Raw genomic sequence first — 17,454 nt, 5'->3', positions numbered from 1 at the left:
GGAGTGGCTGGTGGGTTTGAACCGCCAGCCTTCTGGTGAGCAGTCAAGTGCTTTAGGCACTATGCTACCAGAGCTCCTTCAGAGTTCCATAGTTGTCTGTAATTTTTTTGTATCTTTTCCTTTGATATCAGAGTAATGTGAGTTTCATAGAATGAGTTAGGAAGTATTTCCTCCTTTTCTTTGTCTTCAAAAAGTTTAAGAAGCGTTGGGCTCACTTTTTGTATAAGTGTTTGATAGAATTATCCAGTGAAGCTGTCTGGTTTAGGACTTCACTTTATTGGTGGTTTTTGATTACTGATTTATTTTCTTTCCTTGTATGATTTATAAAGGTCTTCTATTTCTGCTTGAGTCAGTATAGGAAGTTTATATGTTTCTAGGAATTTATCCATTTAATCTGTGTTATCTAGTTTGTTGGCATACAGTTGTTTCATTTCTGTAGAGTTGGTTGAAATGTTTCTCATACCTGATTTTAGGTATTTGCATCTTTTCTCTTTTTTTCTTTGTGAATCTAGTTAAAGGTTTTCAGTTTTATGAATCTTTTTAAAATCCTCAACTCGTTTCATTGATGATCTCTATTGTTTTTCTTTTATCTACTTCATTTATCTCTGCTTAGGTTTTTCTTTTTCTTTTTTACTTTTGGTAGCTTTGGACTTCATTTGCTCTCTCTCCCTCTCCATCCCCCGCCCCCCACAAACAGTTCCTTAAGTTATAAAGTTAGGTGATTGATTTCAGATCTTTCTGTTTTGATATAAACATTTGTTGCTGTCAATTTTCCTCTGAGCAATGCCTTCTCTGCCTCCCGTATTATAGTATATTGTGCTTTCATTTTCATTCAACTCTAAATATTGTTCTGATCTCTGTATTGATTTCTTCCTTAACACATTGATAGTTTAATAATGTTTTGTTTAATTTCCACATATTTGTGTATTTTCCAGTTTTCCTTTTATTAATAATTTATAACTTCACTCAATTGTGGTTAGAAAAGATACTTTGTGTGATTTCAGTCTTTTAAATTTATTGAGACTTGCTTTGTGACCTATCACTGAAGAAGAATGTATATTGTGCTGTTGTTGTGTGGAATCTTCTATATGTTGCTATCAGGTCAAGGTGGTTGTTTTGATTCTTTAGGGAGCTCTGGTAGCATAGTGGCTAAAGGCACTTGACTGCTCACCAGAAGGCTGGCCACTCCTCGGAAGGAAGATGGGGCAATCTACTTCTGTAGTGATAATGCCTCGGAAACCCAAGGAGTGATCGCTATGAGTTGGGTCCTACTCGATGGTACATAACAACAACAACAACAACAGTGCTGCTATAACAGACATATAACAAATATATGACTTTGACAAACAGGGATTATTATTCTCATACAGTTTAGGAGGCTAGACGTCTGAGTTCAAGGTGCCAGTTCCAGGGGCTGGATAAAGGCCCCTCGACCTTGGGCTTCATCTCTGCCTCTTGCTTGTAGCCCACTGGAGCTGGAGGCATCTCTTAACTCAGGCAGCTGCTGGCTGCTGAGGCTGACAAACTCAAAAGTTGACAGGTAAAATGGCACAGTCACAAGATTATCAAGCAACACAGTAAGCTACTAGCTCAAGTCCAGAAACCCGTCCCAAGATCGGCAGGCAACATGACAAGCTACTGAATGAAGACTCAGCTAAATGCAGGGTCCAGGCATGCCAAAAAGCTCAGAGCCCTTTCTCAAAAGTTCTTCTTATATAGTGGAAACAGATCATATCTCTCAGGCAGCTGCTCACCTATTCACAGCAGACTCCACCATGAAGTTGATTACCGGTCTCACCATGGGGAATAACTATATCCAACTGTCCAGCTACTCAAAACCAGCCCTAGCCAAGTTGACACACAACCCTAACTACCACTGTGGCTTATAGTTTCCTTCAGGTCCTCCATTTCCTTATTGATCTTCCTTCTAGAATTTTTGTCCATTATTGAAATTTTTAAATCTCCAACTACTATTGTAGAAGTGTTTCTCCCTTCAATTCTGTCAATATTGGCTTTATATATATTGGGGCTCTGATGTAAGGTGCCACATATATATATTTTAATTGTTATATATTTGTGGTGAGTTTTCTGTTTTTACCAGTATATAATGTCCTTCTTAGTCTCTTATAACAGATTTTGATGTAAAGTCTGTGTTTCTGGTATTAAAATCACCACCCCAGCTCTCTTTTTATTTTTTTGCTTGGAATATTGTTTTCTATTTTTCTCTTCAACCTGTCTTAGTCAAAGTTCTGTAAAGAAACAGAACCAGTGAGATATACATTAGAACCTTATTTGAGGTTTTGCTTTCTGTGGTTTCAGTTATCTGCAATTACATGGGGTCCAAAAATATTTAAATTGTACACTGTCCTGAGTAGTATGATGAGATCTGATACCATCCTGCTCCAACCCAGAGCCAGCTTCCTCCTCCTTCGCTTGATATGAGCCTGGAAAACACAATTGGGTGAATGACTCTGTTGTGCCCTGCTGGCATCTGATGAGTTAATGGTTGATGCCCATGGCCCCCTGGTATGTGTTGTATGTATATATATATATATATAAATACAGTACATACAGGGTTTAATAGCATCTGCTGTTTCAAGCATCTGTTGGAGTCTTGGAATATATCCCCTATGGATAAGGAGGGGTTATCGTATACCTGTATTGCTTCCCCCCCCAGATGGTATCACTTATTACATTGTCATAAATACATATAAATATGTATGCATATATGTATGTGTACATGTATGTGTGTGTGAGAGAGAGAGAAAGGGATAGAGGCAAGAAGATCAATTTACTCAAAGGAATTGGTTCAAACAAGTGTAGGGGCTGCCAAGTCCATGATCCTTAGGTCAGCTAAAGACGGCTGAAGACTTCTTCAGACTTGTGTTCCACAATACATAGGTCAAGTGATAGAGTGCTTAGTGGAGAGAGAGTGAGTTCTGCCAAAATAACTATTTATAGTCTGGAGGTAGAATACACCTTAAAGAAACACCCTTTTCAACTTATTGATTGATTACATTGCACTAGAATACATTACAGAAGGTGATCAAATTTCAGTAGATTAGATTACATCACGGAACAGCAACTGATTTAGTGTTTGGACAAATCACCGGAAACCATAGCCTAGCCAAGTTGACACATAACATTAACCACCACAGACCTATGTGTGTCTTTGGTTGTAAGATATATCTCTTGTGGGCAGCATATGGTTAGATCATGTTTTACTGCTTCCTGCTTTTGATTGGAGCATTTAGTCCGTTTACATTCGTGGTTATTACTGTTGCCTTTTTGTCAGTTGTTTCTGTGTGCATTATACCTTTGTCCCTCACTTCCTCTAATAATACCCACTTTGAAGTTGTTTGTGGTGAACCATTTTGACTCCCTTCTCTGTTCTTATTGTGTTTATTTTTTAGGTATTTTCCATGTGGTTACTATGAGGATTACATTTAACATCTTACACTTATTTCAACCTTTTTTATATTGACTTCAACTTAACTTTGTTGTTGTTATGTGCTGTCGAGTCAGACCTGACTCATAATGACCCCTCTGGGTTTCTGAAGCAGTATCACTACGGAAGTAGATTGCCCAACCTTCCTTGTGAGGAGTGGCTGGTGGGTTTGAACCACCAGCCTTCTGGTTAGCAGTTAAGTGCCTTAGGCACTACGCTACCAGAGTTCCTAACTTAACTTTAGTAATATACAAAACTCTGTTCTTACACTGTTCTTCCTCTCACTCCATTTATGTTGTTTTTATTATCCATTACATCTTTGTGTATCATGTGCCTTACAGCATAAATTTATATTTATTATTTTTATATTTGTTATTATAAAGTATGAAAGACTTAACAAATAGAATTACCAAGTGAAAATACTATGAAATTTGACCTTATACTTAAGCCATGTAATTACTTTAATGGAGATTTTTTTTTTCTCTCTCCCCCAGTGCAAGGCTTTCAGTTACTTTCTAGTGTTCTTCCGTTCCCATTTGAAAGACTCCCTTTAGCATTTCTTTTTCAGCAGGTTTAGTGCTTACAGAGTTTTTCAACTTTTATTTATCTGAGAATATGTTAATTTTGCCTTCATTCTTTTTTTTTTTTTTTTTAATTTTTATTGTGATTTGGGTGATAGTTTACAGAGCAAATTCACTTTCCGTACAGAAGCTCACACATACTTTATCTCATGACATTGATTGCAATTTCCTATAATGCAACAGCTCCCCTCTCACTTGCTCCCCATAGGTACCTCTTCTCTGTGTCCTTCCCTCCCATGCACTCCTGCCCCTGAGCTGTATCCCTGTGCATACACAGCCCTTCTATTCTCCCATGATTTATTTCTCCAAGGAGTGTATCGACCTAATGCAAATATTCAGCTCAATATGCCTGTCTTTTGTTTGGCTGGAAACCCCAGGAGTGGGTTCACTTCCAGACCTGAAAGGCAGCTTGGGGCCATAGTCTCAGGGGTTCCCCCAGGCTTTATCAGACCAGCAAACCTGGTCCATTTTTTTTCCCCCAATGATTGAGTTTTTTTTCCACATTGTTCTATCCCTCCTACATAGATCCCCCTCCGAGTGATTGACAGTGGTAGCCTGGTACCATGTAGTTCTTCTGTTCTTATAGTCACATAGGCTGAGGATCACATGGTATACCAGTCCCTTAGACTGATTATTTCCGTGCGTCTTTGATTTTCTTCATTCTTCTTTGCTCTGGACGAGGAGAGATCCATCGTTGCATCTAGATGGCTGCTTGTAAGCTTTTAAGATCCCAGTTGCTACTCATCAGAGTAGGATGTGGAACAATGTTTTTGTGTAATATGTTATGCTAATGAGCTTGATGTCCCCTGTGACTATGGTCCCGAGCCCACAGGTCCAACTACTCATTTCCTCTGGGTAGCTGGCTGTGGCCAAGAAGTGACTACAACCTTGTCACTTGTCAACTCTACTATATACCTGTGAATTCTTACAGAACATACAAATACACTTGTAGAACCATTGTCTGCCAACCCTATACATGATCTTGAGCACACTCCCCCCTGCATAGGCATCCCTAATTGTTCAGCCTGTTCACCCATCTATCCACCCATAGATCAGTGTTTTCTTTTACTGACAACGTAGTACTGTATGTGCAAAAGGGTTCATCTTTGTTGTCTGTACCTCCCATGCACCTCTCTATGTCTTCCTCTTCCTCAGTGCCACTGTGTTGATCACTCACATTTGGTCCATTGCCATTTTCTTCACCCAAATCAATACTTGTCTCTACCTATCTAGTAATGTTCCTTCCTCTCCTCTGCCACCCCTGGTAACCAACAAAGAAAATTTCCTTCCATGTATAAACCTTTCCTTGACTTTTTACAATAACAGACTAGTACAGTATTTGTCCTTCTGTGATTGACTTATTTCACTCAGCATAATGCCCTCCAAGTTCACCCACATTATGTGGTGTTTTGCAGATTCTACATTATTCTTTAGTGTTGCATAGTATTCCTTTGTGTGTATGTACCATAGTTTGGTCATTCATTCTTCTCTTCATGGGCACTGCCATAGGTTGTTTCCATCTTTTTGCTATTGTAAATAGTGCTGCGATGAACGTGGGTGTGCATATATCTGTTTTTGTCCTAATTCTCACTTCTTTAGGATATATACCTAGTAATGGAATTGCTGGGTCAAATGGTATTTCTAATTCCAACTTTTAAGGAATCATCATACCGCTTTCCACAGTGGTTGTATCTTTTCAGTTTTGTCAGAATTTTGCCTTCATTCTTGAAGTACAGTTTTGACAAATACAGTATTTTTTGGTAAAAGTTCTTTTTGACCAGCCTTTTAAAGGTATGTGTCATTACCTTATGGCTTCCTTGTTTTCTGAGGAGAAATCAACATGTAAACGTACTGGGTATCTTTTTATTTTTTGTGACTATTCACTTCTCTCTTGCTTCTTTCAGCATTCTCTTTATATCTTTAGTTTTTGAGATATTAATTCTGAACTGTCACAGGGTGGATCTCTTTGGGTTTATCCTGCTTGGAATTTATTGTGAGTCTTGAATTTGTAGATTTATGTCCTTTCTTAGCTTTGGATATTTATCTGCTGTTAATACTTCAGATATTCTTTCTTTCCTTTTCTCTGTATCATCTCCTTCTGGTATTCCCATGATGCATATATTATTTTGCTTGATTATATTCCACATTTCCATTAGGCCTTGCTTAGCAGACTTAACCCTTTTTTCTTGTTGCTATCTTATTTGGTGAATTCTGATTGATGTTTCTTTTTCTCTTCTTCATTACTTTCTTTTGGATTGGATAAATATTTTTCTCATTCCATTCCTTACCTTAAGAAATACTTTCCTATCCCAAGGTTAAGAAGATCCCTTTATCACTTTCTACAAGATTTATTTTATATTTCTCTTATAAGACTATAGTTCATTTCAATTTATTTTTGGGATATGGTGTAATGGTAGGGGGCCACTTTTTTATTTTCATGTTTTAACAGTTCACCACACACCATTAATTTAAAGTAGTCATCCTTTCCTTTTCAAAACAGAAGTGTAGTGACTTTATTTTAAATATAATTTTTCCATATGTGAGTCTATTCCTGGACTCCATTCAATTCATTGATTCAAAAAACTGAATCCATTGCCATTGAGTCAATTCCGACTCATAATGACCCCCATTGGGTTTCCGAGGCAGTAAATCTTCACAGAAGTAGATTGCCTGGTCTTCCTTCTGTGGAGTGGCTGGTGGGTTTGAACCATCAACCTTCTGGTTACCAGTCAAATGCCTTAGGCACTGTGCCACCAGAGCAGGTCAATTAATTCATTGATTAGTTTTCTGTTATTGTAATAGTACCACAGTGTTTTAATTACTTTAATCATAATTCTTGATATTCTGTGTTGAATACAATTTTAATTTTTTAAGATGGTCGAGGAATTGGCAAACTCTGTTTCTGAACCAAATCCAGCCTATGTCCCAGTTTTATGTGGTTTAAAACCAAAAATCAAAGTCACTGTCATTGGGTTGATTCTGACTCATAGCGACCTCCATTGGGTTTTCGAGGCTGTAAATCTTCACGGAAGTTGATTGTCTGGTCTTCCTTCCATGGAGCAGCTGGTGGGTTTGAACCACTGACTTCCTGGTTAGCAGCCAGATGCCTTATCCACTATGCCACCAGTGTATCTTTATATGGTTTAGGAGGTAAAAATTTTTTTTTTTTTTTTTTAATAACTATCAAAAACAAAAAAAAAGATTGTATATGTTCTGGTAGCATAGTGGCTAAGACACTTGCCTGCTAACCAGACGGCTGGCGGTTCAAATCCACCAGCCACTTCTCGGAAGGAAGGTTGGGCAATCCTACTTCCGTAGCGATACTGCCTTGGAAATCCAAGGAGGGGTCGCTATGAGTCGGGTTTGACTAGACCGCACATAACAACAACAACAACAACATATGACTTCTAAAGCCTAAAAATATTTACTATCTGTCCCTTAACAGAAAAACTTACTGACCCCTATCAATTTCTCCAAAAAAAGAGAAAGAGAAGAAAAACCTACTGGTGTTTTCATTGTGATTGCATTGAGTCCTTAGGTGAATTTGCTAATAATTCGCATTTTTATAGTACTGAGCCTTTCTAATTCATGAAAATGGTGTAGTTCACCACTTCTTTGGGCCTTCATTAATTTCTCTTAGCAACACTTTGTAATTTCTATACATGCATGTCTTTTATTTTTTAAATACATATTATTGAAATATAATTTATGTACAGTGAAATACACAAAAACTATGCACAGCTTTTTTTTTTTTTTTTTTTTACATGGTGGCCATGTGTGTTTTGAAAGTATTCACTTCATGATACTTGTATTTATCTTTAGACTTTTTTTTTGCATTTTCTGCATACCAAATTGTACTTCCTACAAATAATGACAATTTTATTTTTATATCAATTCTTTATAAGTTATATTTATTTTTGTTTAATTATTTCAAAAGCCAGTGCCTCTACTACTATGGTCAATAGATCACAGATAGCCTATCTCATTCATGATGTAAGGGTGAATGCTTTCAGTATTTCACCATTATGTGTCCTGTAGACATTTTTTAGGTGTCTTTCACCAGGTTAAGGAAATTCTCTCTCTCTTTCTCTTTTGCTTAAGCATAATAAATAAATTAAATAAATAAATAATAAACAAACAAACAAACAAACAAACTCAGTGCTGTCATTTCTGACTCATAGCGACCCCTCCTTGGGTTTCTGAGGTGGTATCTTTATGAAAGTAGATTGCCCAGTCTTCCTTCTGAGGAGTGACTGGTAGGTTTGAATCGCCTGCCTTCTGGTTAGCTTTTAAATGCCTTAGGCACTAGTGTGTTTTAAATTAAGAGCAGAGGATAAATTTTGAAAAAGACTTTTTTCTAACAACACTGAATAATCTTCTGATTATTCTATGTATATTTTAATTTAAGAAACGCTGGTGTTTGGCTGCTAACAATATGGCTGGAGGTTCCAAAGCTGTAGCAGTCTGCTTTTGTAAAGATTTACAGCCTTGTAAACCCTATAGCGGAGCCCTGGTAGCATAGTGCCTAAGGCACTTGACTGCTAACCAGAAGGCTGGCAGTTCATACCCACCAGCCACTCCTGGGAAGGAAGGTTGGGCATTCTGCTTCCGTAGTGATATAGCCTCGGAAACCCCAAGGAGGGGTTGCTATGAGTGGGGGCTGAGGCAGCTCAAAGCACATAACAACAACAACAACAACAAACAAATAGGGCAATTCTAATCTGCACTATAGGGGCTTTGCAGTACAATTAATTAACTTAATATGGCCTTTCTAGTCTAGCTTTTGTGATTTAGGTGGGACCATGTGAATAAGGTATATGGAACCTGTGGTGGTTAAGGTTATGTGTCATCTTGGCTGGGCTATGATTCCCAATATTGTCCTCTCTTTTGTGATCTGATGTAATTCTCCATTTTGTGATGTGTTTTAAATGCTACTGTAATCTGTGATTATGGTCCCACTTGGGAATGACTTGCTCTTTATGTTAATGAGGCAGAATTAGGGTGGGATGTATCTCGAGTCACTACCTTACTAGAGTGTGACTCAAGTCACCAGTCTTAACGCAAGTCACCACCTTTACCACCCTATTGAAGTTACACTGTTGCTTCAATTATACCTTTTACCTTAGAATAGATAAAAGGAGAGAGAAGTAAGCAAGGAGAGGAAGACCACTATATCCAAGAAAGAAGAGATAGAAGTGAGGGATGTCCTATGGACCTAGCTTCCCTATGCTGAGAACCATCCAGATCCAGAAGACAGAGAGAGCTGGGATACTGGAGATGGCAGTAGATGATGAGAAACAGTGGCAGAGAAATGTAGACCGCAGAGGCAGCAGAACCAGGAGACCTACAGGAGACTACACGGTGAACTTCTCTGCCCACAGAGTGAGAAAGCTGAGTGTCTTTGGGCAGGGGACTTGCTGGTGGAATGGGGTACCTCTGGGTACTTGGCAGAGTTAGGCTTACTGACTCACAGAGTGAGAAGGTGAGCAATTTCGGGCTGAGGCTTATTGGCAGAGTAGGGTGCCTCTGGACATTTATCACAGGAGCTAAAGAGCTTTTTAACACTTGCCTAAACATGAAGTCCAATGGGTCAAGGAACTGAGGACCAGAGAAAGGCTTGTCTGTGAGCAAAGCTGAGAAGTGGCTGTCCTGATTAAAGAACAGTATCCTGAGTTTTTTTGTGATCCTGAATTGTAATCTGTTACTTGCCTAATAAACCCTGTAACTATGAGAATGGTCTGTGAATTTTATGTGGCCATTGCAATGAATTATTGAACCAGCAGAAAAGTAGAGAGTGCCATGGGAGAAACGACTGTGCCAGAATTGGTAAAAAGGCTGGAGAAAGAAAAAGAAAGTATGTTTGACCTCCACCTCATAGGACTCAGCTTTGGGCTGATGCTGATGATGATTGTCTTTTCTTCCCCCTTATGAAGTTAGAGAAGGTCAGACTCTATGCCATTTTTATATTCACTATGAGTCAGAATTGACCTAACATAATAACATACTTTAATTTGGTAAATTATTTTGATTAATACCTGGAATAAACCTAATTATGCTATCCTTGGGTCCAATTTATTAATATTTTGTGTATGTGAACTTTATATCTTTGTATATGGGAGTGATTAGCAATAATTTTCTTTAATTTTTTCATTGTAGTAAATGCATATGTAACAAAACATTTAGCATTTTGTTAATTTTTGCTTGTACAATTCAGTTATATTAATTAATATTTATCATGTTTTTTAACAAGTAGTTTTCTTTTTTTTGGGAAACATCAGATTTTATTATCAAGGTTATCCTGTCATTTGAGTTGGGAATTATTTCCTCTTTTTCTGTTTTCTAGAAGATACTGTGTAAGAAGGATATAAGACATTAAAAAGAATTCATAGGTTAAACTGCCTAGGCCTAAAATCTTATTTTGTAGGAAGAATTTTAGTTGTGTTTTTATTTTTTTAATAGATATTACACTATTTAGATTTTCTGTATTCTTGTATTATTTCTGGACATTGGTGTTTTTCTAGAAATTTGTTTGTGTCATCTAAATTTAAGAATTTTTGGCATAAAATTATTTATATCATTCCCTTACTAGCATTCTAATTCTACAGAACTTAGAGTAATATACCCATTTTATTTCTGATAACTGGATATTTGAGCCTACTTTTTGTTGTTCAGATTTGCTAGATGTTCATTATATATATATATATATTTTTTTTTTTTTTGGTTGTTGTTGTTGTTGTTGTTAAGTGCCATCGAGTCGTTTCTGACTCATAGCGACCCCATGCACAGGAGAACGAAACACTGCCTGATCCTGCGCCAGCCCCACAATCCCTGCTATACTTGAGCCCATCATTGCAGCCACCATGTCAGTCCATCTTGTTGAAGGCCTCCCCCTCTTTCGTTGACCCTCCACCCTACCAAGCATGACATCCTTCTCCAGGGAATGGTCCCTTCTTACAACATGACCAAAATAGGTGAGACGAAGTCTGGCCATTCTTGCTTCCGAGGAGCATTCTGGCTGCATTTCCTCCAGGACAGATCTGTTAGTTCTTTTAGCAGTCCATGGTACTTTTAGCATTCTTCGCCAGCACCACAACTCAAAAGCATCAACTCTTCTTCGGTCTTCCTTATTCATTGTCCAGCTCTCACATGCATACCAGGTGATTGGAAATATCATGGCTTGTGTCAGGCGCACCTTAGTCCTCAAGGAGATATCCTTGCTCCTCAGCACTTGAAACAGTTCCTTCGCAGTTGACTTTCCCAATGCTACACATCGTCTAATGCCCTGACTGCTGCTTCCGTTGGCATCGATTGTAGAACCAAGCAATGTGAATTCCTTGACAACCTCAATCTTCTCTCCATTGATTGTGATGCTGCTCATTGGTCCAGTTGTGAGGATTTTTGTTTTCTTTATATTGAGACGTAATCCATACTTCAGACTGTATTCTTCAACCTTCATCAGTAGGTGCCTTAAGTCATCCTCACTTTCAGCAGGCAAAGTTGTATCGTCTGTGTATCTCAGGTTGTTAATGATTCTTCCTCCAATCCTGATACCACGTTTTTCTTCATATAGTCCAGCTTCTCGGATTATTTGCTCAGCATATAGATTGAATAAGTGTGGAGAAAGAATACAACCCTGACGCACTCCCTTCTTGATTTTAAACCATGTAGTGTCCCCTTGTTCTGTTCGAACGACAGCCTCCTGGTCAAGGTACAGATTCCTCATGAGTACAATCAAGTGCTCGGGAATTCCCATTCTTCTCAATGTTATCCATAATTTGTCATGATCCACACAATCAAATGCCGTTGCATAGTCAATAAAACACAAGTAAACATCTTTCTGGTATTCTTTGCCTTGAGCCAAGATCCATGTGACAACACTATGATATCCCTTGTTCCACATCCTCTTCTGAATCCGGCTTGAACCTCTGGAAGTTCTCTGTCAATATACTGCTGCAAACATTTCTGAATTATCTTCAGTAAGATCTTACTTGCATGCGATATTAATGATATTGTTCTGTAATTTCCACATTCTGTGGGATCACCTTTCTTTGGAATGGGCACAAATACGGATCTCTTCCAGTCAGTTGGCCAGGCAGCTGTCTTCCATATTTAATTACTTGGATATCAGCTTTTGTCTTTCATTAGCTCTACTGAACAGTTGTTTGTTTTATTTCCTTATAATTTTTTATGGTATAGTTTGTAATTCTTTTTCTTGCTTCTTGGGATGTGTAAAAACCAAAAACCAAACTCACTGCCCTCGAGGCGATCCCGACTCATAGTGACCCCTCCTTGGTTTTCCGAGGTGGTATCTCTAGGGAAGTAGATTGCCCAGCCTTCCTTCTGAGGAGTGGCTGGTGGGTTTCAACTGCTAGCTTTCTGGTTAGCAGTCAGATGCCTTAGGCACTACTGCTCTACTGCTATAATCATTCTTCTATCCCTTGGTTGCAAAGAGATTATAAATTTGTGGAAAGCAGCTATCTTTGAGTGAAATCCATGTCGCTGTCTTTGAAGCACCATTATGTAAATCTGCTCTCACTTTGAAAAGATTAAGGAGCTCTGGTGGCGTAGTGCCTAAGGCATATTTGACTACTAACCAGAAGGCTGGCAGTTCAAATCTATCAGCCTGTCCTTGGATAGAAGATTGGGCAATCTACTTCCATAGTGATACTGCTTCAAAAACCCAAGGAAGGCTTATCGTGAGTCAGATCTGACTCGATGGCAGTGAGTTTGGTTTTGGTTTAGTGCATCAGTGGTTAAACATTCCACTGCTAACTGAAAAGACCAGCGATTAGAACACACCAACCACTCCACAGGAGAAAGATGAGGCTGTCTGATTCAGTAAAGATTTACAGCTTTGGAAATGCTATGGAACAGTTCTACTCTGTTGTATAGGGTTTCGATGAGTCAGAATCAACTCGAATGGCAGTAGGTTTTTGGTTTTGAAACAACTGGACCAGGTCTTATCCACAACAAATTCTTCATGTGCTGCACATGCAGCTTTTAAATCATTGAATATATCAAGCCTTTTCTTGCACTAAAGTAAGGCTAAATAAAAACTATATGCATTTGTTCCAAATGACCTACAAATTCTTAAAGACATTGTTAGGAACAGATCTCATTCATAACCCAGGGACTGCTTGTATGTTAGAAAAGAAATCACATTTCCAGATGAAGTAGGAGCTCCCCACTTTGAATGTGTGTGGCTCTCCACAGTCTTGTCAGTAACCCAATTTCACACATCAGGCTTCTGAAAGGGCTCACTACACCACTTGTGAGTCTCCCATTCCAGGACTGAAACCTGTAATTTTTCCTGTTTTGGTTACCATGATGAATCACTCAAATTGTGAAAATTTTGGTTTGTTTCTATTTTACTTTGTAGGCCATGACAGAACTGGTTTGAAGCCTTGCTTTAATTAAAGGACAAATAGGAGTTGTCTGTAAGTTGGATATTTATAAGCCAGGGACTGCCTGTATCAGTATAAACCTGTATTTAGGCTTGGCTTTTGTTGCTTTCCACAAGTTGATAATCTGTTTGCAACCAAAGAATAGAAGAATGATTATAGCAGGTTCATTCAGAATAAGCCAAAACTTGAGTTATTATTAAGTCTAACAAAAAACCAAACCCACTGCTGTTGAGTCGATTCGACTAATAGCGACCCCTCCTTGGGTTTCCGAGGGGGTGAGGCTGTATCTCTACTGTAAGTAGATTGTCCGGGCTTCCTTCTGAGGAGGGTTTGAACCGTCAACCTTTTAGTTAGCAGTGAAATGCCTTAGGCATTACCCCACCAGAGTTCCCATTAAGTCTAATAGAAATTTTTATTTTTATTATTTCCTGGATAATGTAAGTCCCTAGGCACTTGAACATCATCTGCCCATTGCTTACCTCATTTTTTATTGTCATTGTAATTTCTTATGTATTTAAACCTCCATTATATATTAATATTGATATTTTATTTTATAGTATTTATTTTTATTCATTTTTTCTGTGTATTTTTATTTCCTCATGTATCATATTGCTTCCATGGGATCCTTTACTTCAGGTTAAAGAATTCTTTTTAAATACTACCTTTATTTCCTATCTGCTGTGATGAATTCTCTCATATTTCTTTTTCTGGTCACAAAATGTCTCTATTTTTATTTTGCCTTCATTTTTTGAAGGATATTTTCACTTGGATTAGAATTTATAATTCCTGGTTGGTGTTTATAATACATCAGCATTTTAAGCATCAGTACCTCCTTTTTGGAATTTTATATTTTATATTTTTGTCACTTGGGATTACTGAGTCATATGGTATGTGTATGTGTAACTTTTTAAGAAACTTCCAGTGGCTCTTCTCAACAGCAGTGTATATAATTTCCATTTATTTCACATCCTTGCCAGCACTTTTTTTTTCTTATAGATGATTTGAGGTCTGGGGAAGTTAAAATCTTTTAGTCATTTGTTATCAATACTGTTGATTTTATGCTCACAATGTACTTGTTTCTTTAGGAAATTAAATATTGTTGCATTTTCTTTTACTTCTTTATAGTAATTTTTTAATCTTCATTTCTAAATCATGTGGAATTTATTTTTATATGTATGTGAAATGAGTGTTCAACTTACTTTCTTAACCTAGGAGCCAGTTTTCTTAACATTATTACCTGAATAATCCATCATACCATCATTATTTTGAGGCACTTGTTTTAACATTTATTGTGTTATTATATATACCAGAAAAAAAATTTAAATCCATGAAGAGAAATACAAGTAAAAATGGAAACAATACTGCAGTTATTCAAATAGAAGGAAAAGGAACCAGTAGAGAGAGTGGTATTCCAGACTTTAAGAAATGGAGGGAGAATAGTCAACAGAATCAAATATCTAGATAATATCTAGATAAAATCATAATAAATATGCAAGGTATAGGGAAATGGCCCATCAGTTTTGACTGTTTACAAGCTTTGGTGGACAATAATAAGAGCTCTGGTGGTGTAGTGCCTAAGGCATTTGACAGCTAACCAGAAAGCTGGTGGTTCAAACCCACCAGCCACTCCTCAGAAGAAAGGTTGGGCAATCTGCTTCTGTAGTGATACCGCTTCAGAAACCCAAGAAGGGTCGCTATGAGTTGGATCCAACTAGAGGACAGTGAGTTTGGTTTGTTTTATTTGGTGATAATAATAGATAAATTTCAGTAACGTTAACAAACAGTTGGTGAGATTGAAGTTTGATGAAGAATAAAGGTGTAGAAAGTGGAAAAAGACCTTTTTCCATAGCGTATTTTAGAGTGAAGTACTAAAAATATTTTGAAAGCTGTAAAGTATTATGTATATGTGAAATATTTCCAATATGTTTTCACAGAATTCAGAAGTGTCTGTGTTTGAAGTTAACATTCGATTTATTGGAGGCCTACTTGCAGCATATTACCTTTCAGGAGAGGAGGTGAGCAAAATCAAGTAATACATTGTTTTGGGAAAGAAGGCTTGTGAATGAAATTTAATAAAATGAAGGATTTCTCTAGTAACATTGTTTTTCTAAATTGACTAATATTGAACTAATCTAAAGATTTGCTGAAAGACCTGGATGTTTCAGGTAGGAATAATTTTTTTTTTTTCTTCATTTTGGTAATCTCAGTAAACTCATTGGAGATCCTAGCTGTATGTCTCCTTTGCAGTGGGAATCCTTCTGTACTACTTAGTTGTGAGGATATAATTAATTTCCTTAATTAGTCAACAGTATCAAATATCTAGATAAAATCATAATACATTTGTGAGCTGTACTGTACTATGAAGTAATAGTTTCTTTCATATTTTGTGAAAATTTTTTTTGTCTTTCAGACAATTTTATTAGAAACTTCTGACAGGGTTTTTAAAAATGTTATGATTGCTGTTACATTAATTGTATGGTTCAAAGAAAAGGGGAATAGAAAACTAGTAGGACCAAAATTAGAGAATCAGTCAGGAAGAATTAATATGATGCTTGAAAACCAAAAATTAGTTATTAAAACTGACCGTTCAGAAATTAAATACAGTTTATTGCTGTAGATTAAAAAACAGAACACAAAAACTGAATTACTGGTGCAATTTACATAGACATATTCCAGACCTGTGATGAGGAAGTGGGTATGAAAATTCTTTTTCATTCCTCAGATGAGTAAAGGGATGGAATTGTAGAGTGAGAGAGAGAAGCTGAAGGAAGAAGTTGCAAATAATTTATATTTGTTTTCTGATAAATTGCTTGTTTATATTTTTTGCCCACATATATTTTTAATTGATTGTGGATCTAAATTATTTTTAACAGCCTTTATAAGTATAATGTTAGACATAAATTTTTTGTAGACACTATTAGCTTGAAGAAATTCCCTTCTTTCCTTAGTTTCCTGAGAATTTTTAGGAATGGATAATGACTGTTGTAAAATGTTTTTGTGGCATTTAATAAGTTGGTAGGTATTATAGTTTTTATTCAATTTGTTGATAGGGTGAATTATATTGGTTGATTGTTGAAGTCAAACCAGCCTTGTATTTTCCAGAATAAACCTCATTTCTTGTTAGTTACCAGGTTTTCTCTGACTGATGGTGACCTTACATACAACAGGATGAAACCTTACTTAGTCATGGTATATCCTCTTTTTTAGAACTCAGCTGGATTTGATTAACTAATATTTTTTGAGAATATTTGTGTCTATGTTCCTGACACAGAAATGTTCTTTCTCTGTGTGCTCTGTGTGTGTGTGTTTTGTATAAGGATAATGCTAGTTTTGTAAAAGGAGTTGGGAAGTATTTCCTCCTTTAGTTTTTCCTGGACAATTTTGTGTATAATTAGTATTTTTCTTTCTTAAATGTCTAGTAGATGAAATCTGGAGAGTTTTGTTTTTAATTAGAAGTTTTCAAAATACTCGATTTCTTTGATATAGTACTCTTTAGGATACTTCTTGGGTGGTTTTATAGTTTATGTCATTTAGGGAATTTGTCAATTTTCTCTAGGTTGTCTAATTTGTACATAAAATGTTGTTTGTAGCATACACTTTTAACCTTTACCTATTTGTAGACTGTTTTGTGATGAATCCTACTTTGTTTCTTTTTTTCTGTCAATCTGGCTACAGGTGTGTCTATATTACTGTTTTTTTTTTTTTCTAAGAAGTAATTTTTTGTTTAATTAATTTTTTATTTCAGTTGGTTCTGTTCTGATGTCACCCCATTTCGTTTCTTATTTGTGTTATTTGTATTCTCTCCCTTTTTTCCTTTGTTAAATTTGCCAATGGTTTGTCAGTTTTATTGATCTTTTCAAAAAACCAACTTCTGGTCTTGTTGATTTTTTCTATTGCCCTTCTATTTTCTGTTTCAGTGATTTCTGTTTGAATCTTGATTATTTCCTTTCTTCTGGTGACTGTAGGCTTTTCTTGCTGTTCTTTTTCTAATTGTTGGAGATGTTGGTTTAAAGTGTTGATT

The 17,454-nt window shown here is 36.8% G+C and overlaps 1 protein-coding gene across 1 annotated transcript in view; it reads left to right on the top strand.

Moving 5' to 3' along the window:
- Positions 1-17,454, top strand: part of MAN1A2 (mannosidase alpha class 1A member 2) — a 448,144-nt gene that overhangs the window by 189,417 nt on the left and 241,273 nt on the right. The window contains exon 5 of the mRNA XM_007948607.2: positions 15,368-15,448. Within this exon, the coding sequence (XP_007946798.1) occupies positions 15,368-15,448 (81 nt within the window). The remainder of the gene's footprint in view (positions 1-15,367; positions 15,449-17,454) is intronic.

Source organism: Orycteropus afer, unplaced genomic scaffold (assembly GCF_000298275.1).
Source record: "Orycteropus afer afer isolate SDZICR_OR568_19922 unplaced genomic scaffold, OryAfe1.0 scaffold00010, whole genome shotgun sequence".
NCBI classification, from domain to species: domain Eukaryota; kingdom Metazoa; phylum Chordata; class Mammalia; order Tubulidentata; family Orycteropodidae; genus Orycteropus; species Orycteropus afer.
The sequence above is the reverse complement of the archived record's forward strand: the minus strand, read 5'-3'. Positions and strand labels throughout refer to the sequence as shown.